The sequence below is a fragment of the Phaseolus vulgaris genome, chromosome 9, assembly GCF_000499845.2.
Source record: "Phaseolus vulgaris cultivar G19833 chromosome 9, P. vulgaris v2.0, whole genome shotgun sequence".
NCBI lineage: Eukaryota > Viridiplantae > Streptophyta > Magnoliopsida > Fabales > Fabaceae > Phaseolus > Phaseolus vulgaris.
In genome coordinates, this window is record NC_023751.2 from 31,319,712 (window position 1) to 31,341,685 (window position 21,974).

Sequence of the window (21,974 nt, forward strand, 5' to 3'; positions counted from 1 at the left end):
AAGCTTAGAGTTTTGGAGGGAATAGAGAAAGTAAGGGTTTAGTGTGGGGAGGGAATGAAGAGAGTGAGAGAAGTGGTGTGCAGAGAGTCGGAGAGAGAAGGAATGTAGAGGGTCAGAGTGAAAAGGTGAATATGGGATGGGAGACGTGGTTAATTTTTTATGCGCCACGTGTCGTGCATTTAGAGAATCATGATGATGTACCCTGAGAGTGACACCCGAAAACAATTCCCTTAGTGGTAAAAAATGTTTTTGAATTTTTTTTTTCCAAAAATTTAAGGTTGTGACACTTGTCTAAACATATTTGTGCTCCCTCAATTGTTATATATATAGATTGTGCAAAGTAATGATCAAACCCTGTTTGATGGTTCTAATAGTTAAAAGGGTGAAAAAGGGGCAGGGTGAAAACGTTGTTTTATTGCATTTTGAATGCTACTCGTAGACCTTAATTTGACGACAACCTGATTGCGTGCTAATAGAATGCCAAGAATAAGTGCTAATAGAATGCCAAGAATAACGTTAATTAATTGCTATAACCAGTTGTTACATGCTACACAAAACCACCAAAGCGGATTGATTTTTCGAGCAATCATTTCAACTACAAATAAAGCAAATCGCCGCTCTACATTATTTACAGGCCGATACAAAATGTGAAGTTACACTGCAGTACAGCGGGAGGCTTTTAGCAGCATTTCCTCGGGAGAATTATGTAGCAGCATTTGTCTAGTTTTGTAAATAATCTTTTTGACGGTCAATATTTATCAACATCATAGAACTCTATGTTCTTGTACTTTTGGGATATAATCTCAGCTTGAACTTTTCTTGCCGTGTCTGTTGCACAACCAACAAGAATAAGAACAGATGTTCCTGCAAATCCCCGAAATGCAGTCAAGTGAGTGATCTGTTCTACAACTGCTGGACCAGCAGCCAAGATAGCCAAAAATGTTGAACCCAGAACTGAAATTCTACCAAGAACCTGCACCAAGGGAGAAAACCAATGAAGTCACTTATTTTGAGTTCAAGCTAGAATGTTGATTGAATTTTCAAAACCTCAATTCACAACAAGATATCACAATCCTGACAGTTTTGAACTTTCATCAAATCAGCAAAACTTGAAACCTAAAGGCATACTAGCGTATATTGGTATATAATATATTTTTAAGAGAACAAAGACAGGTTATAATCAGAAGGAAATCATGGAATGCAAAACTAGAAAAGGAAGAAATTACAGTTTTGATAAATGTAGCTGTACTTCTGCCTGGTCTGACAAGTGGAATTGAAGCACCTTGTCGTTTCAGTTGTTCACTCACATCATCAGGGTCCAGTTGTAGGAAAGTGTAATAATAGTTGAAGAAGGCTATCAAAAGTATGTTAAATGGAAGGTAGAAGGAACCTACAACAAATATCCAGTTAAGTAAAAAACATCAATTTATAAAGAAACAACTTTTAAGGACAAAAAAGCATAATTGAAATTCATTTCAACAATGTATGGCAACAACAATGCCAGTGTTTGCATTATATATTTGTCAAATACACAAGATCAACACGGAATGTCAGGGCAAGGCATTTCAGGCAACAGTCTTAATATAAATCTAGTGCAGTGACAGGAGAACAGTGATTAAGAGAGTATATGTGGTGGCTTATAGAGGGGAAATACAGCTGTAAGTAGGAGTAAAAGGGGTGGTACTTAGACAGTTAAAAGGGGTGTTAGGAGAGGAGAGGTCTCTCGAATACCTCATTTATTTCATGGTTACACTGAGCAATAGACACTTTAACAAAGGCTCATTGCCTTATTTTTTCTTCTAAATCTTTCCATTCTATCTGTTGAAAACTATCATGCAGAAACGGCGAATTACCTCCTGGATTTAATGCCACTGCAGCCTTCTTTAAAGCAGTTAAACCAGTGAAGCGTGCTAAAGTACCAGGAAGAGCTAATGACGACGTAGAAAAGATGATAGGCATTACTCCAGAACTATTAACCTGACAGTAGAAGATTTACATGCTCAAATTTGAAGTTTGATTTAATAAATTACATGAATAGTTAATACATGAAAATAAATAGATGGAAGAGACAACTTTAACAAAAGATAAAACTAGAAATTGGTGAAGTGGAGAGAGGACCTTAAATGGTAGGTAAGCAGACTTTTCAACTCCAGTGCTTCTGCTGGTGTATCTAGAAGCATAGTTAATAGGGATTTTTCTCTCTGCTTCCTGAAAGCCATTGTTTGAGATCAACTTCTCTTTGCTGGCTCAAATAGATATTTTATTATAACAATGAGAATGAGATTTACCTGAACATAAACAATACCAACTACCAAAGAAACGAAGGACACAATAATGGTAGCAAGTCCAACGTAGTTAGCATCATTAAATGCTTGTGCAATTGTCCTACCAAAAGAAGCTGGCAAGTAGGATATAATGTTTGTGAATATCAAAAGAGAGGTGCCATTCCCAAGTTTTAGGTCTGTAATTCGTTCCCCAATGTATGTTGTAAACACAGAGCCAAGAGTCAATAAGATTACAGAAGAAAGAACCCACTCTACAGAAAAGTCATTGACATAGGGACGTAGGTAAAGAACTTGGCCAATTGCCTGTAGTGAAAGGAACATACACAAAAATTCAGAGAAAACTAATTAGTAATATGCACGGCTTAGGATAAGGGAAAAGTTATTAAACAGCATGGATTTTCGGGAAACAATCTCCTTCCAACATATAGTTACATTCCTTTTTAATTTTTTGCAAAAAGTTAGTGCACAACATATATATTATTTTTTGTCTACTGTAGAATTTTCCCAAACAAACTTCACAAATTGCTGACCTGCACAATGGCAAATCCAACTGAAGCATATCGAGTGTACTGTAGAATTTTCTTTCTTCCAGCCTCACCCTCTTTCTTTTGAAGATCTTGCAATTTGGGATATATTTGTGCAAGAAGCTGGAAAACAATCTGTGCATTGATGAAGGGAACAATACCAAGGGAACATACTCCGAGTCTACCAATACCACCACCAGAGAACGAGTCCAAAGTGCTTAATAAACTGTTCTGATCTAAATTTCCAACAAAAGCCTCCCTATTAACTCCACCTAGGGGTATGTAAACTCCGAGCCGTGACAAGGCAAGAAACCCTAAAAGTTTGAGAAACTTCCCTGGAAGTGGACCTTTAAAAAAGTCACCAAAATCTATTGAACTGTCCTCTATTGCAGCTGCAATGTCAAAATAATAATCAAATGAACAATGCTCTATTGCTAGGAGATAAAAAAACACATAATTCAGGTTCAATAAGATACAGAGAAAAATGTCACCTGCCACCCCTTGTGAAGAGTTAGGTTTCCCCTTTTCTGTACTTGAAGTACTCTCAAATGTTTGTGTAAACAGGCACAACAGATTTTCCCAGGTAGAATTCAGAGTAGAAGGTAAATCTGAGTTAATACCCAAGGGATCAAAGTGTGCTTCATCACTGCTGCAGAGTTTGAAACAGCGTGTGTGTGACAAAATAATTACAACCAACAACAAGGCGGAAGAAAATTAAAAGATTGTAGATTTCTCTAAAATTGAGTAGAAGACACAATTGAACTGACCAATAATCACATTCACAATCACTACAGTATTTGGTCCAAGAAACAGCAAATGTCTAATTCATTGAGTGGAGTGGAAAGTTCACATATGCTAGTGACCCCCCACACCACTGGCTTTCTCCACTCCAAAAGTTACAGTAACGAAGAAGCATTACAGATCAAGGGATAAGTTTATGCATGTTGTTAATGGTAAAAGCAATTAGTACTTCTGAACCAAACACAGATAATGACTGAATCCTATCCAAAAGGAAACAAATTAAGGAGCACATATTGTTCAAGTACGTGTTTTGAAGAGTTCCCATTGAAGTAGAAATAATTGGAATGAAAATTGGGTGAAGGGATTCAAACATAATGAGTGCTTGAGCATAAAAACAAAGAACAATGAAAGTGGGTAGAGGAAGTTGCATACCTGGTTGAGAGATACCCAGTATTCAATGAATGGGTGGGTCTTCTTTGGACAGAGAAACTGGCTTGGCAAATGGATGTTTTGAATGGTTTAGAAGGTTTTGGTTTGAAACGATTAAGCCAGAAATTGAGGGGAGAAGAACATGAAGCTTCCCTAACAGTTATCAACATTATTATCCACAAACTCTCTTCACTTCTCCAACGTAGACGGAATCTCGTAACAAAAATAAATATCAACCCCCTTATAAAAAAATTAAATAAAAATGAATAACGAATTTGCTTCTATCAATTTTCCCCTCCAAAAAATGAAAAACCTTATTTATCCCTCAATATTTAAAAAGTCTTTAATGTCTTATTCTTAAATTTGGTAGGACTTGTTTGTTATTAAAAATAATTTTAAAAATTCGTTGGATACTAAATCAGGAACTATTTTACTATTAAGCTATAATATTTAGGGATTAATTTTGTATTGTTTACAAATTTAGGGATTAAATTAATTTTTTTGTTAATAATTAACTTAACATTTTTCAGACATTCAAGAATTAAATTGATTATTTATCTTTAAAAAAACAAAAATATACTTTTGTTTTAATAAGCAATTACTTTAATGGTGAAGGTTACGATGGGAACCCCATATTTCTCATCATGGGAAATATAAGTCTGTCCATTAGATATATTTTTTTCTGTATCTTTTTAAAATGTTATTTGTGGTTGTTATAGAGAAATTATAAAATATAATAATTTTTTTAATTTAACAGAATATCTATAACATTTTCTATTGTAACATTTTTGTCATTGTATCACTTCTCTTGTAATTTTCTGGTCAACAAGTTCAATTATCTAGTTAATTAAATAGTCCATCGAATTTATTTAACTCAATTTCTCGATGAGGAAAATCTAAATTACTTAAGGACACATTTGATTTTTCGGTGAGCGATGTCAAGTAATCAACATTAAAGATGATGACATACAACTAACTTGGTAGTTCCTACCTGCTTTTCTATTTGTAGGTAGTATCGCACTTTTTAGGAAGATTTATGAAAAGGTTTTCCAACTACAAATAAAGTTATAAATCATGATTTTGTTAGTTCATCCAAATAAACATTAAAAACAAAGTAAAATTAATTAACTAGATAAGCAAACAATGTTGGAAAGAAGAAGATAAGTAATGTGTTATGGTGAAATATTTATACTTTAAAGTTGACATTTTATACAATGTTTAATAGGATGACAAATACTAAATCAACTTGGGACTATTATCACTACAAACATGGCCATGATTTTCACAATTGACAATAAATACCACAATCTTCTCTCAAATCCAAAAAGAAACCAAAAAATGTTATGCTCGAAGTCTAAAAGTGTCACTATGTATTTTGAAAACAATCATAGTAGCAAATAACAAGGTCAAATCTTAAGAAAGTATGATAGAACTTACTATCATCCCAACTATAAGGGGGAAAAAGTTGTCAAACATTAGAGAAATAATAGAAGTACAATTCTATAATAGTGGAAGAACAAAATGATGTTAAAGATCAATGAGATAATATTGATTTGAATCCAAATTTTGAGTTTGAAAATAATCAACCTTGTTTTGATGAGAAAATGATATAGCTTAAGCTCAAACCGCATCCAAGTTGATTCACTAGTTAGACAACATGTCACTTCATAATGAAACAACTTGAAGAAGTTTTCTTTTGTAACATTGACCTATCTGCATGGAGTGTGATTGGCACCATGAATCGATCTTAACTTCATATGTTATAAATTTGTTATTTATCTAGTGTTGTAGGGCACCAATTTTTTATGTCACATAATTCATAATCAAATCGAGATATTTGTGTTATGTTGTTAAAAAAAAAAAGTTATAGTTTGATTATTAATTATAGTTTTTTAAATAGTAGAAAACAAACCAAATTTGTGAATTTGATTCCTATTGAGATAATTTTTGCATATAAAATTGTTGTTCCTTTCATTCTCATCTCTCTCTTTAAAGAAAATATCTTAATTGCATTAATTGTCATGAATATTTTGTAATAAATTTAGGAAAGTAAATAGAATATTGTAGTGAAAAAAGTCATTTAGATAATAATAATAACAATATACAATTATTTATAAATTAAACACTAAATATTAATATTTAATTTAATTTCAAAATAGAAATATTACATATTTATAATTTGAAATTGTAAACAAAATTAATGGACAAAGTCCACTATCTTAAATCATTGTCCGAAGTTTTTGCGTGCCAAGTTAGGAGTTGGATTCTATGTGTTCTTATAAAAGGGTTGGACCACCCCTGAAGTGGTTTCCATTTATTTATTTTTTATTGCTGATAAAAAAAATTATCTTAAATCATCATCCACTACTAAAATTTTTAATATTTTCTATATTTTGTAGAATTTGTAAAAAAAAAAAGAAGTTTTTTACAACAATGAAAGACTCCACCATAGATTCACAAAATACTCAATAAGAATTTATAACACATACAGTTAATTAATTAAATAAATAGAAAATGAAGCACAATGTAAAAATTACGAAATGTATGTATTATATTAGATTGAAGTAGTAAATAGGAAGATAAAGATATTAACTTATTTTTATTTAGCGGTTTTGTAGGTTTCTAATCGCTTCCATAAGAACATCTTGTTGGACTCGTACTAAATTCAAAGAACATTTTGTAGGTTTTATAGGACTCGTATGAATCAAATTTCGAATAAATCTTCTAGGAGAATGTTTGTTTCACTTCAACCATGTACACAAACATAAAATATCAAAATATATATACAAATATTTCTGTTTGATTTTTATTCTTGGAGCATTACATGTTTTGAACTTTTAAGGATTGGAAGCTATGAAGCTCGGACACTCCTCTTAAATGGCGTGTCGGTGTTCGATACGAGTTTCGGACACTGACACTCGTATGACACTTGTAGGACACGTATCCGTGAAGTGTCCAATTCAAAAAGTATTTGTTAGATTTCTGACAATTCTACTACAGTTCTAACACAATTTTAAAAAGAAAAAATACATTAATTTTCTCAAAATTCAAACTTTATTGTATAAATTGTTATTATGATTATAAAAATAAGAAATAAATATTTGTGAACTAGTCATGAAAAACATCTTTCTACTCCAAAAAATAATCTGGAACATACTTGTGCACATAAATATTTATTGTCAATTTATATAATTCATAATTATATAATATATATAAATTTGTGTCTTCGTGTTCTACATTTTAGAAATTTTACGTATCTCTATATCCGTATCCGTGTCTGTGTCGTATGAGTGTGTGTCTGTGCTATGTAGATTTGAAAGAGAAGAATGAACATATATGAATCCTAGAAAATTGTCAACAAACAATTTAAATTGAAAAGAATAACATGTGTACTAATTAGATGAGAAGAAAACTGACTAATAAAATGGAAGTACAAAAAACTGAGATGGCTTGGGATATGGATATTCTACTTTGATTTGCTGAAGATTTCTTTTTCTTTTTCTTTTTCTTTTTCTTTTTTTTCTTCTCCTTTGAGTCTGAATCTCCAAGCTTTCTATGGTGATGGAAATGGCCATGATCTTCCAATACCTCATTTTCTATGAGTGGAAAATTTTGACAGCTAACATATCTTTTTGTTTTTGTATTGAAAGCCCCCACATCAGCTGAAGTTGGGTAGCATTGGGACATTAAAAAGAATGTGATGAGATAGACATAAACCATGTACCTTGTTCGTCTCATACCTCTGAATCTTCTAAGGAAAGCATAACCAATATGGTGATTGAGGAAGCTCCTTCTTCCGCATATAAATTGTTAGGATTTTATCTTAAAAAAATGTTTGTCACCACCACATGTTCGGTTTCTCGTATGTTTCTCCTTTGACTTTGTATCCAACCACAACAATGAATATTTTTATATTAAAACATGCCCTCTAATTAAATAGTATAAGAATTTTGTTATAAATTTCTTCATATTTATAGTTTTACTTCTATTACAACTCAAGAGGAATCAAATATAATAGTTCAAGAACTTTTGACAAAAGAATCTTGATACATTCACAATCAATTTCTTTCTACATTCATTTTACAAGCAACCATATTAATATTTTAATATTTTTTCATATTATTTAGTTATAAATATAATTTTTAGTATATATATTTATTTCTAAACACATCACATTAAGAGTTATATACAATTTTATTGGTTCTTAAAGATAATTTTCTTTGAAAATTTTTCCCATATTTGATTTCCGCAACATATATTCTTCCACTTTTATAATGTATGTTAATTTTAATTCTTGAGTATCATATATCACTCTCCATCAATTTAAGTAATAAAAAAATATTTGATGTTTCACGATTACATTCACCAAAAGAAAAAAAAAAGAGTGATGTTCATATTGACAACACATTCTATTATATGGCAATTTTTGTGTATATAATTACATCTTTCACATATGTTAAAACATTTTAGCACAACAATATATCATAATAAAAATCATTAAATTTTTTTAATACATTTTCACTGTGTACTCAAAGTTTTAGAAGATTTTAAAAGATGTCACATCTCATCAATTTAATTTTTACCTTAAATTTGTTCTCTTACTTTAATTGTTTCCTAATTGTATCTTTTTAATGTACTTTTTAGTAGTCATTATCCAAATTACGATAAAATCATGCATGATTCAAATTTTATTTTCTTAAATAAGTTCGGATAATTATAAGTTTGGATTTCCATTTGAATAATGTTAAAGTTAAAAAATCAACATTTCTATCAAATGAAAATGGATTGAATAAAAGAAAAAAAGTCCGAAACGAATTGTTAAGATCAAGAAATAATTGAGAAAGAAGGAGTAATTAATGATGGTTGATTATTTGAAAGAGGAAAAGTGATTAAGGTGATATAAAATAAGGTTGGTCAATAATGTCTTTTGAAAGAAATGATGAAGAATATTTTATGGAGGTATTAGACAAAATTTACTAAATTAAAAGAAAATTATACTTGGGAGCTTGGTAGAAAAAGAAGAAATCAAATAATTTTTTTTTATCAAAACTTTCACCGTTAGGCATTATTATGCAACTTGACATCCCAAACAACATGAGAACTTTTCAGAAGGTCACTCATCTTAGTACTACTCTGACTCAAGCACGTTTAACTACGGAGTTCTAAAAAAGTTGTACTACAATATGTACATTCAACGAAAATGAAACTTTAAGGCAATGGATATAAAGAAATCAAATAATTAACGAGAGAAGAAAATTGAGAAAACAATTTTACGAAACACAGTGAAGATGTATATGGTTATAAAAAATCACAAATCTCCTCTTAAAACCACGTTCTTACATATATAATAAATGATCTAGAATAGTGACACATTCTCTAAATAAGTAATCCTAAACTTGTACTTTAAATAGTCTTTTTCATTAATTATTTGTTCCTTTTCAAAGTTTATTTAATATTGTCAAATGGTAATTTTTATGAATATATAATTGAAAGTCCATAGAAATGATAAAGTTTAAATTCTGTACATTTTGTTATTGAAAAAATATATTAACAGTTATAAAAGTTAAGTTTAATCCTCTAAATAACGCATGACATAGTAAAATTATTTATTTTAATAAAAATATTAATTTTTAATTGTCATTTTAATTGAGAACTTTAGAGGTTAGTTTAATACAAATCATATTTTATTTGTAAATTAAAACTTGTAAAAACTAGTCATTGTTTTGGGTTTTTTTATTGTTAGCTTCTTTCTTTTAATTTTTACATTGTATTAAAAGAGAAGGAATTATTATAAGAGAAACAACTCACATTATTGACATTGCTATAACATATTAAGGGGGAAAAGTAAAAAGTGGGTGCAAGAGATGTAAGGAGTTTACAACATAGGTATTTTCAACCAAATGCATCGAAAAAGTTAATAATTGTTATTTTAGGACTCATCAAGTTGTCTAATCAATGTATATTTTGTGGAAAAAAAATTTTGACAACCATTAAATTTATTATGAATGTGATAGATTTTGTAATAAAATTATGAAGTTTGTAACAAATTTTGATTAATAAAAGGTTGTGACGAATTTTATGTTAAAATTAAATCATTTGTAATAATTCAAATATAGGAGTCATTATGGGATGAATTCAAGTGTGTTAGTGATGGAAACATGTGATTGCAACACTCCATCACTATTAAATTTCCACAAAAGTCATCACATAATAGAAGGACAACAATCAATGACCTTTTTGTGTGTCACAAAATCATCATCACAAAATTTACCATAGAATAAATTTTTTGCTTATATACACCTTGCCTTTGTCATGTTGCTTTAGGTCTAGAAACGTAGATCTTTCTCTCTTTTGTGACACAAACATCAAAGATATTAGTCCCTAGCCTTTTCCCATAAACCATATATGCAACAGGAATTATAGGATTCTTTGGTACCCATATTTTTTTAGTACTCTTTTATTAGTATTTGATGGTTGTCTCTTATCCAAACTGGATTGTCTAAACTTATTATAATGATATCAAGCAACCTTAACATTTTTCTTAACCTTCTTTTTACTTTTTGAATCATAACCAAGACCAAACTTATTGAATGCAAGTCTTGCATTGGAAAATAGAAGGTTTAGAGCTTTTAAACTCTTGATAAATTTTTTTAAATCATGCTTGTAACATGTGATTTTTTTCTATGTATTTTATTTTATTTATTTATTTCTATAACACTAAATGCATGGATCTGTTCTAAGCATGACATATTTTTCACTTGATCTTATTTGAGTTTTTCATTTTATAAAACTAAGACTTTAAATCTTTTATCATTGCTCACTGATCTTGTTACAACAAGTGAGAAGATCCTCACCAAAAGATCATTCTCATAATCTTCATCAAATAATGAATATGAACAGTGATGCAGTTTCAAAAGAATAGTTAAGGTTAGAGATTACCTCATCCTATATGCTTGCCATTAGATATAGATTTCATGTTTCGCGTCTAACTTGGAGTCTGAACCTTCCATGTAATCATTAGACTCTTCTTCTTGAATTTTGACTTTTCTTTAAGATTATGGTAGTCTGCCTTTATGTGACTTAGTCCTCTTCATTCATAAGAGATGACCTTAGGATTGCTTTCATCCTCATTCTTCTTAATAAATCTTTCCTTCCTCTTTCTTGGAAACCTCCTATTTAAGCATTTGTTTAAGCTTCCTGAACATAGAGGTATTTCCTCATCAGTTGAGTTTTCTGACTAAACTTTTGAAGTATCGTGTTTTTTGTTGAAGATGGTTGCTGTCCCTTCAAGATTGTGTTTGATGAAGACTTATATGTAGTGTTTGATGAAGTCTTATATGTACATTTCACTTGTATTTTGCTTTGCTTTAAGTGTGTCTTAGTTAGTGCTTAGAGGTTGTCTAAGAGTAGCTTTTTGCTGAGTAACTCACCTCATAACCACTGGCCATGTGTCAAGAACAAGCATAAGTTTTCTAAAACTGTTTTTCACATGTTTTACACAAAAACACATTTTACTGCATAAAAATAAATCTGTTCTTTTCTAAATAAACAGATTCATTTTCTTCACTGATGCCTTGGCTAAAGTCTTGCAAAAATTTGATTTTGTGCATCAGGTATTTTGACTAAGTCTTCTTCTTTTCAAAACGGCTGAGTTTCAAATAGTTAAACTTCCTCTGTTTTCGTTTTGAAAAATAAATCTATTCATCTGTAAATGAATAGATTCTTTTTTGCCTCTGGTGCCATATCATACTTAAACGTTTTTCAGTTTTATCTCAGCACCAGAATGGTTGACTAAGTCTCCTCACTTAACAGATTCTCTAACTGCTTTTTGAAAATAAATCAGTTCATTTTATTTTCAATCTGTTCATTTTATAACAGCTTTAACTGTTTTTCAAAATTCTGTTATAAGCTGGCTTTCTATAAAATGCAAACTTGTTTCTGAGTTTAATAACGATTCAAACAGTTCATACATTTGCAAAAAAACAAGTTTTGAAAGCAGAGAGTTAAGTGTTTTCAAGGATTAGCATTTGTTCTTCAAAGATTTCAAAAAATCACAAAGTGCTTGTTCTTGGTTTGGTTCCAAAAGCTTGGTGTGAGGTGCAGCTACTGTTCTAGCAATCTTGCCTACTGGTTTAAGGCAAATCTGTGTATCCTCAATCAGGTGTAGTCGTTTCACATCTCTTTCTTGTAATAGTTTGGTTGAACACTCTTCTTGATAGGTGTTCTTGAAGAGTGGGTGTGTGTGTATGCTGAAATAGGTTTTTTCAGCAAGAGTACCTAAGTTCTTATAGGTTTCAAGAACAGTGGGAATTGTATTTGGTTGTACTGTGTGTTAGTGAATTCCACCTGTTGTTGGTGAAGACTGGATGTAGCTCAGGTTGAGTGAACCAGTATAATTGCTTGTGTTCATTCTCTCTCTCTCTCTGCAATTTCGTTTCTGCATAATTGATAAAACAACAAAGAAATAAATCTGTTCAATTGAAAATAAATCTGTTCTTTCTGGGCACTGTGCATACTGTTCTTGATTTCTGAAAAAAGGTGTTTGAATCTGATAAGAACATATATAATCTGCTAAAAACCATTGGAACAGATTGACTGTGATAGGCTGCTCAAGAAACTGTAAATGCTATTAATTGAACCTTAAACAATTGCTTAAAGTTGAAGCTTGCTGTTTTGTGATTCATTGCTCTTAATTTCTGGAAAATTTCTTGACATCAAGAAGAACACTCATAGTCTGTTAAAAGCCACTGGAACAGCTTGTTTGCAAAGGTCACTCAATTAATTAGCATGATATCAATTGAACCTTAATCATTTGCTTGAAATTGAAGCTTGCTGTTTTGTGTTCCACTGTTTTTCAAATCTGATATTTGTGTGTATGCTGCTGGAAATTCTCACTGCATAATCTTGTGATTAACCTTGCTGAATTAAAAGCGTTTCAAACAAAAACAGTGCTGAAATAAATCTGTTCATTTTTACATAAATCGATTTATTTTCTGTAAAACTGTGTTAAACACTGTTTCTGCGAGAAAGTTTGAAAAGGTCAATTCACCCCCCCTCTTGAACTTTGACACTATTAAACCCAACAATTGGTATCAAGAGCTAGGACTTGTATTTTAATCAAGTTTGTTTGTAATAATGTCTGAGTTCAATGTGCTTTTTGCTGAAGGTTCTGCTGTAAATAGACCACCTATGTTTAATGGAATGAATTATGCATTTTGGAAAGTTAGAATGAGAATTTTCATGGAATCCATTGATGCATTAATTTGGGAAGCTGTGGTCAATGGACCTTATGTGCCAATGCAGGTTGTCAAGGATGAACAAGTGGAAAAGCCAAGATCAGAATGGAATGAAACCGAAAGGAGGAAGGCTCAACATGATCTTGTGGCCAAGAACATCATAACCTCTGCATTGACAATGGATGAGTTCTTCAGGATATCTCAATGTAAGTCAGCTAAGGAGATGTGGGAAGTCTTAGAAGTGACTCATGAAGGTACTGAAGATGTGAAAAGGTCAAGGAAACATGCACTCATCCAAGAATATGAGCTGTTCAGAATGCAACCCGAGGAGAGCATTGCTGATGTGCAGAAGAGATTCATCCACACTGTGAATCACCTCACTGGCTTGGGAAAAGAATTTGACAGAGAGGAGCTCAACACAAAGATATTGAAGTGCCTCGACAGAAGCTGGCAACCAAAGGTGACAGCTATCTCTGAAAGCCGTGATCTGTCAAAATTGGAAACTGCTGCACTGTTTGGAAAGCTGATGGAGCATGAGCTAGAGCTTAAAAGACTTAAAGAGCAGGAAACAACAGAGAGAAAACCCAAAGGGCTTGCACTGAAAGCAACTGAATTGGATGAGATCAAGGAAGAAAAAGAAGATGCTGAAGATGATGATACAATCAACCTTCTTACAAAAAGATTCAGCAAATTCCTGAGGAAGAAAAGCAAAAACAGGAACCAGCAGAAAAGAAGGTATCCTAAACCCAATGATTCAAATTCCTCTAAATATACTTGCTTTGGATGTGGCAAAACAGGGCATATCAAAACAGATTGTCCAGACAATCAAACAAGGGACAAATCTGCCAGCAAGAAATTTGAAAGGAACAAAGGAAGAAGAGCCTACATCTCATGGGAGGAAAATGAAGTATCCTCAACTAGCAGCTCTTCAACAGAAGATGAGGAGAATAATTTGTGCTTCATGATGAAGGATGAGGAGTCAAGCTCTGAATCAATTGGAAGCAAGAAAAACCAGTGGTACTTGGACAGTGGCTGTTCCAAGCATATGACTGGAGATCTTACAAAGTTCACCAGCTTAAAGCTCAAAGCAGAAGGACATGTGACCTATGGTGATAATAACCGAGGGAGAATTTTGGGCAGAGGAACTGTTGGAACAGGGAATTCAACAACCATTGAGAATGTGCTGTATGTAGAAGGACTCAAGCATAGTCTTCTCAGCATAAGTCAGCTTTGTGACAAAGGATACAAAGTGAATTTTGAGTCAAGTGGCTGCACAATCTCAAGTAATTCATCTAGTAAGGCACTGTTTACTGGTAAGAGAGTGAATAACATTTACTTATTGAATATCATGGAAACTAACTCTTCAAATGAGTGTTTGCTGTCCAGAAGTGATGAGTCTTGGTTGTGGCACAGGAGGTTAGCTCACATACACACAAATCACTTGAATAAATTGAAATCTAAAGATTTAGTTTCTGGTTTACCTAACATTAAATTTCAGGATAACAAGCTTTGTGATGCTTGTGTGAAAGGTAAACAAATCAAATCCTCTTTCAAGTTAAAGGATATTGTCTCTACAAAAAATCCATTGGATGTGTTGCATATGGACTTATTTGGTCCATCTAGAGTTGCTAGCTTGGCTGGAAATTTGTATGCTTTAGTTGTTGTGGATGATTACTCTAGATTTACATGGACTTTATTTCTTGCACATAAACATGATGCTTACACTGCCTTTAAGAAATTAGCAAAAATTCTGCAAAATGAAAATGGTTGCTGCATTAAATCAATTCGAAGTGATCATGGGGGAGAGTTTCAAAATGCTAAGTTTGAGAGGTTCTGTGAGAAGCATGGGATAGCTCATACCTTTTCAGCCCCTAGGACACCCCAACAAAATGGTGTAGTTGAAAGGAAAAATAGATCACTAGAGGAACTTGCTAAAACGATGTTAAATGAATCTAAGCTTCCTAAGTATTTTTGGGCTGATGCTGTTTATACTGCAGGTTATGTCTTAAATAGGACCTTAATAAGACCAATTCTTAAGAAAACCCCATATGAATTGTATAAGGGCAGAAAACCTAGTATGAGTCACCTTAGAGTATTTGGGTGTAAATGCTTTGTATTGAATAATGGCAAAGAAAATCTTGGTAAGTTTGATGCTAAATCTGATGAAGGTGTGCACATTGGTTATGCTTTGAATGGTCATGCATATAGAGTCTTCAATAAAAGGTTGCTCATAGTAGAAGAATCAATGCATGTTGTTTTTGATGAAACTAATCATAGTATATCTAAAACTGTTGATGAACCTGACAGTAATGAATTTAAATCTGTTTTAAATCAAAATGAATCGATTCATTTTGATACTGTTGATACACATGATATGCAAGAATCTACTGCAGCTGCAGGTTTGCCAAAAGAGTGGAAAACCCCAAGAGACCTAACCCTTGATAATGTCATTGGGAACATTGAGAAAGGAGTGTCAACTAGAAAAGCCTTGAACAATTTCTGTGAAGCAATGGCCTTTGTATCTCAAGTTGAACCCAAGAATTTGAAGGAAGCTCTCAAGGACAGCAACTGGATTTTAGCTATGCAAGAGGAACTGAATCAGTTTGCTCTTAATGAGGTCTGGACTCTTGTTCCTAGAATACCTGAGATGAATGTTATTGGAACAAAATGGGTATTTAGAAACAAAATGGATGAGCATGGAGTGATCACCAGAAACAAGGCTAGGCTTGTAGCTAAAGGGTACAATCAAGAAGAAGGAATAGACTATGATGAGACATATGCACCAGTGGCTCAGTTAGAAGCTGTTAGACTGCTGCTTGCTTTCTCATGCATCAAAGGGTTCAAGCTATTTCAAATGGACGTGAAGAGTGCCTTTCTAAATGGCTATATAAATGAAGAGGTATTTGTCTCACAACCACCAGGTTTTGAAGACCATCAACATCCAGAATATGTGTTCAAACTCCAAAAGGCTCTCTATGGACTCAAGCAAGCTCCTAGGCAATGGTATGAGAGGCTAAGTGATTTTCTCACCTCTCAAGGCTATGACAGAGGCACATCAGATAAGACCTTGTTCATTAAGAAGAAAGGAGATGACTCAATTCTAGTCCAAGTATATGTGGATGACATCATTTTTGGATCAAACAATGGAGAATTGTGTGAAGCTTTCGTGAAAGTCATGAAGAGTGAGTTTGAAATGTCAATGATGGGTGAGTTGAACTATTTTCTAGGCTTGCAGGTCAAACAACTCAAGGATGGCATTTTCTTGAGTCAAGCAAAGTATTGCAAGGATTTGCTGAAGAAATTTGAAATGGACAAATGTAAACCAATCAGCACACCCTTCTCAACAAGCTGTCATTTGGATCATGATGAAGCTGGAATTTCTGTTGATGAAACCAAATACAGAGGACTCATAGGATCACTGTTGTATCTTACTGCTAGCAGGCCAGATATAATGCTTGCAGTGTGCATGTGTGCAAGGTTTCAATCTGCTCCTAAAGAATCACACTACAATGCTGTCAAAAGGATTTTGAAGTATTTGCAAGGAACTAAAGAAGTTGGCTTGTGGTATCCAGGTAATATTTCATTAAGCTTAACTGGTTATTCTGATTCAGATTTTGCAGGTTGCAAAATTGATAGGAAGAGCACAAGTGGAACCTGTCATTTGCTTGGATCAAGCTTGATCTCATGGCAATGCAAAAAGCAGGCTTGTGTAGCTCTTTCCACTGCTGAAGCAGAATACATTGCAGCAGGGAGTTGCTGTGCTCAAACTATATGGCTAAGACAACAATTGAATGATTTTGGTATCTTACTTAACCATATACCTCTGCTATGTGATAATACAAGTGCAATCAACTTAACCAAAAATCCTGTCATGCATTCAAGAACCAAACACATTGAAATAAGGCATCATTTTCTAAGGGAACACATATCTAATGGAACATGTGATATTAAGTTCATTGGTACTGATTTACAACTTGCTTATTTGTTCACAAAACCATTAGCCAAAGATAGGTTTAATTTTCTGCTTAATGAATTGGGTATTATAAATGTCAATTGTACCTAGCAGTGAAAAATTAAATCTGTTTATACGCAATTAAATGTGTTTATTTTCTGCACTGATATGCATTGATGACTAGGAAAGAGAAATTCTGATCTTTGACTGCTTGACTGACTTAGTGGGCATTAACCTCTGTACCTTTGACGGTTTTGGTCATGGTTATGTAACCGATTTGATGGTTTGGGTGCTCAATAAGAATTTGAGTGTATGCATCGTGACCCTAAAGATTAAGGTAAACCATGTTGTCCTACATGAAGAGGATCTCATTCTCCTATATTGCATCATGAACCAGATTAAGGTAAACTGGGTGTTCATTGTCAATGAGCACATGCTCAAGTCAAAAAGGTTGGCTGATTACAGATTTCCCTATGCTATTCTTGTTTCCAAATTAATTGATTACTTTGGTGTTGATGTTACAAATGAGAGAAATGACCCTATCAAAGCTGTAAGTGAGATTGACACTTCAACTCTCACCAAAATGGGTTTTCACAAAATTGAAAACAAGTGGGTGGTTCTCAAGGAGAAGGACACTCAAGCAGAACATGAGGATGAGGATGAAGCTATTCCTATGGATGATGACTCACCTGCTACCCAATCTGAACATGAGGAAGTTGCTACAAATGCCATAGTTTCCTATCAAAGTCCAGAATACCGTGGAGAACCAATGTCTATGTTTGAGAGGCAAGTGCGGTACCGTTTTGATGTCATGTCTGCAGAACAAAGGGCACACTTTGAGACTACTCATGCAAGGTTCCAACACCTTGATCATCATATTGAAGGAGTTCAGGCACAGCTTGCAGAGCTTTACTACAAGGATCAGTAGTTTTTTTTCTGCTTTTAATGCTTTCCTTATCAGTTTTCAAGTTTATGTAATGTTGAACAATTTGGTTTTCTGGTTCTGAACTATTATGGTTATAATTTCTGCTTTATATCCCTTTATTCCCTATGCTTATATGCTGTTTGATGAATCCAAAGGGGGAGAAAAATAGCTCACCATGCTAGGTGAAGCTAGCTGAAACAGGGAGTTAATTCTGCACTTTAAAAACCATGTCTTATGCTATGCAATGCTGCTGTTTTTTTTTCTGGTTTAAAATCTAGTGCAGGTACTTAAAGCAACAAAGCTATGAGGTTAGCTATGGGGATTTGTCTCCATCAAACAGGGGGAGATTGTTGAAGATGGTTGTTGTCCCTTCAAGATTGTGTTTGATGAAGACTTATATGTAGTGTTTGATGAAGTCTTATATGTACATTTCACTTGTATTTTGCTTTGCTTTAAGTGTGTCTTAGTTAGTGCTTAGAGGTTGTCTAAGAGTAGCTTTTTGCTGAGTAACTCACCTCATAACCACTGGCCATGTGTCAAGAACAAGCATAAGTTTTCTAAAACTGTTTTTCACATGTTTTACACAAAAACACATTTTACTGCATAAAAATAAATCTGTTCTTTTCTAAATAAACAGATTCATTTTCTTCACTGATGCCTTGGCTAAAGTCTTGCAAAAATTTGATTTTGTGCATCAGGTATTTTGACTAAGTCTTCTTCTTTTCAAAACGGCTGAGTTTCAAATAGTTAAACTTCCTCTGTTTTCGTTTTGAAAAATAAATCTATTCATCTGTAAATGAATAGATTCTTTTTTGCCTCTGGTGCCATATCATACTTAAACGTTTTTCAGTTTTATCTCAGCACCAGAATGGTTGACTAAGTCTCCTCACTTAACAGATTCTCTAACTACTTTTTGAAAATAAATCAGTTCATTTTATTTTCAATCTGTTCATTTTATAACAGCTTTAACTGTTTTTCAAAATTCTGTTATAAGCTGGCTTTCTATAAAATGCAAACTTGTTTCTGAGTTTAATAACGATTCAAACAGTTCATACATTTGCAAAAAACAAGTTTTGAAAGCAGAGAGTTAAGTGTTTTCAAGGATTAGCATTTGTTCTTCAAAGATTTCAAAAAATCACAAAGTGCTTGTTCTTGGTTTGGTTCCAAAAGCTTGGTGTGAGGTGCAGCTACTGTTCTAGCAATCTTGCCTACTGGTTTAAGGCAAATCTGTGTATCCTCAATCAGGTGTAGTCGTTTCACATCTCTTTCTTGTAATAGTTTGGTTGAACACTCTTCTTGATAGGTGTTCTTGAAGAGTGGGTGTGTGTGTATGCTGAAATAGGTTTTTTCAGCAAGAGTACCTAAGTTCTTGTAGGTTTCAAGAACAGTGGGAATTGTATTTGGTTGTACTGTGTGTTAGTGAATTCCACCTGTTGTTGGTGAAGACTGGATGTAGCTCAGGTTGAGTGAACCAGTATAATTGCTTGTGTTCATTCTCTCTCTCTCTGCAATTTCGTTTCTGCATAATTGATAAAACAACAAAGAAATAAATCTGTTCAATTGAAAATAAATCTGTTCTTTCTGGGCACTGTGCATACTGTTCTTGATTTCTGAAAAAAGGTGTTTGAATCTGATAAGAACATATATAATCTGCTAAAAACCATTGGAACAGATTGACTGTGATAGGCTGCTCAAGAAACTGTAAATGCTATTAATTGAACCTTAAACAATTGCTTAAAGTTGAAGCTTGCTGTTTTGTGATTCATTGCTCTTAATTTCTGGAAAATTTCTTGACATCAAGAAGAACACTCATAGTCTGTTAAAAGCCACTGGAACAGCTTGTTTGCAAAGGTCACTCAATTAATTAGCATGATATCAATTGAACCTTAATCATTTGCTTGAAATTGAAGCTTGCTGTTTTGTGTTCCACTGTTTTTCAAATCTGATATTTGTGTGTATGCTGCTGGAACCACCCAAATCCTTTTAAGAACCTTCCTTAGTTAGCATATACACATACATCTACCTCACATAGCATGGTCAAGACTTAACCCTAGAAAAAAGAACCAAGAACACCAATCATGGAAGCTTAACTTGTTTGATCATCTTGTTGCATCTTGAAGCTTGAAATTGACTTTCCTTGACATTCTTTGTATGTCCTTTTTAAGTCCCCATCATTTTTTGTCCTCCTCATACTTCGATTAGCTAATTATCCACTTGTTGTTCTCTTTAGTTTGTGAGCTTAAAGGAATTAAGTATCTACCTCTTATTTGATATGATAATTCTTGTGTAATTAAAATTTAGTTACTTTCTTGTAAGAGATAAGACTCAACAACTTGACATTATGTCTCCAATTTCTTAACATATATTATTATTTGCTATTAACCAAGCTTATAAAATGAGAAATATAAATTAAAGAAACTCATTTCATATTTACTTATTCTTTCTTAAAGATATTTTGATAGGATTATTAGACTCCGTCTATAAGTGGACTTCTCCATAAAAAAAAATATTTATCTCTTAAGATAATCAACCTCTCATCTCATATGAATGAGAACGATTAAACTTAAAATACATATTTTATGAAATAAACAATTTTTAAATAACCACTTATCAAAAAATATATTATTTATTCATAAAAAAATAAAACTACTTGTAAAATAAACAAACTTATAAAAAAAATTAAAGTTTATTTATTCTATTAAAAAAAAACTTTTTTAAAAGTATAAATAAACTTCTCAATGATCGAAGGATCATTGTCAATACTTGAAACTCGGTCTTAAGGTGATCTACTTCAACTCGCAACACCTATCATACTGAAAACATTAATTACAAGTTAAGTTAATTAATTATATGCATATGATTAATTTGACATGCATGGACACGCGCCACTAATATTAACTAAAAGTAAAGAAAAGCCTAAAGATTAAGAAATGGTGACGAAGGAATAATGCGACAAAGTGTTAAATGTTAGCATAGCAACATGATCCTGAAGAAGGGGAAGGGGATAAAAGGCAATACAACCAAAATACAGTGACTACTAGTGTCGGTGAGTGTTGGTCGTATGCGACAACGTTCCATGTAAAATGGATTCCTCTGCATGATTTTGCCTCACATGACCAGACCCCATTTCAACAGAAAAAGAAGAAAGGGAAAAAAATGGCTCTGTGGGGTACCTCTAAAAGCTTTTCTTTTGTGCCTGGCTCGTTGGATTCTACCACACCAAACATTCCCACATGCAGTAAATAATTTTCTCACACGCAAGAACATAACATATTCACCTCCTTCGTTTGTATTTTGTTAAATGATTCTTAATGCGCCATTTCAATAACGCCAAAACTTTTGAAGTCTTGGCACTTAGTTTGTGAGGGGACCATGATCAGTGCATCAAAATAAATGGTAATTTAAAAGTAACTGATCTTCATCTACTGTGAACTTGTTAGCAAAATTAAATCTATTTGACATTTCAAAGTAACAAAACTCGTTTAGCAATAGCAGAAAACTGGAGTAAATGAAACCAATTCGTCGTTTCTGTCACATTGGTTTTGCCATGGTCTTCTGTGATTCTCATTGTCTACAATTTCTGCTATAACAGTAATAGAAATCCATCTGCACACAAACACAATGATCAATTGATTCAAGTAAACAGTATTGGTCTAAATGTAAAAACGCCCACTAAGCAAAAACAAGACCTTGAAGATCATCATACCAGTGGACCCAATATCAGATTATTGATACCCCATTCATCCAATCACATGTTCAACTTCAACTAATTGAAAAAAATAAATTATTTCTTCTAATCAGTCTCTTAATTGGTAAAGAAAAGTATAATATATATTCTTGAATATCATAAATGTACACGAGCAGCATTTGGTATTCGGTATT

General features: G+C 32.9%; 1 protein-coding gene across 2 annotated transcripts; it reads right to left on the bottom strand.

Moving 5' to 3' along the window:
* Positions 1-502: 502 nt before the first annotated feature.
* LOC137820880 (preprotein translocase subunit SECY, chloroplastic) lies at positions 503-4,271 on the bottom strand. 2 transcript variants are annotated; one of them, XM_068625180.1, is made up of 8 exons: positions 3,983-4,271; positions 3,301-3,458; positions 2,816-3,201; positions 2,289-2,588; positions 2,119-2,208; positions 1,854-1,977; positions 1,227-1,390; positions 503-973 (listed from the first exon to the last, which is right to left on the bottom strand). In XM_068625180.1, the coding sequence occupies exons 1-8, from the start codon at positions 4,147-4,149 to the stop codon at positions 749-751; spliced, it is 1,614 nt and encodes a 537-aa protein (XP_068481281.1). In that variant the 5' UTR covers positions 4,150-4,271; the 3' UTR covers positions 503-748. The 2 variants fall into 2 exon arrangements, with proteins under 2 accessions (XP_068481281.1, XP_068481282.1); XM_068625181.1 differs by having other exon boundaries at positions 3,301-3,455; positions 3,983-4,201.
* Positions 4,272-21,974: the final 17,703 nt, after the last annotated feature.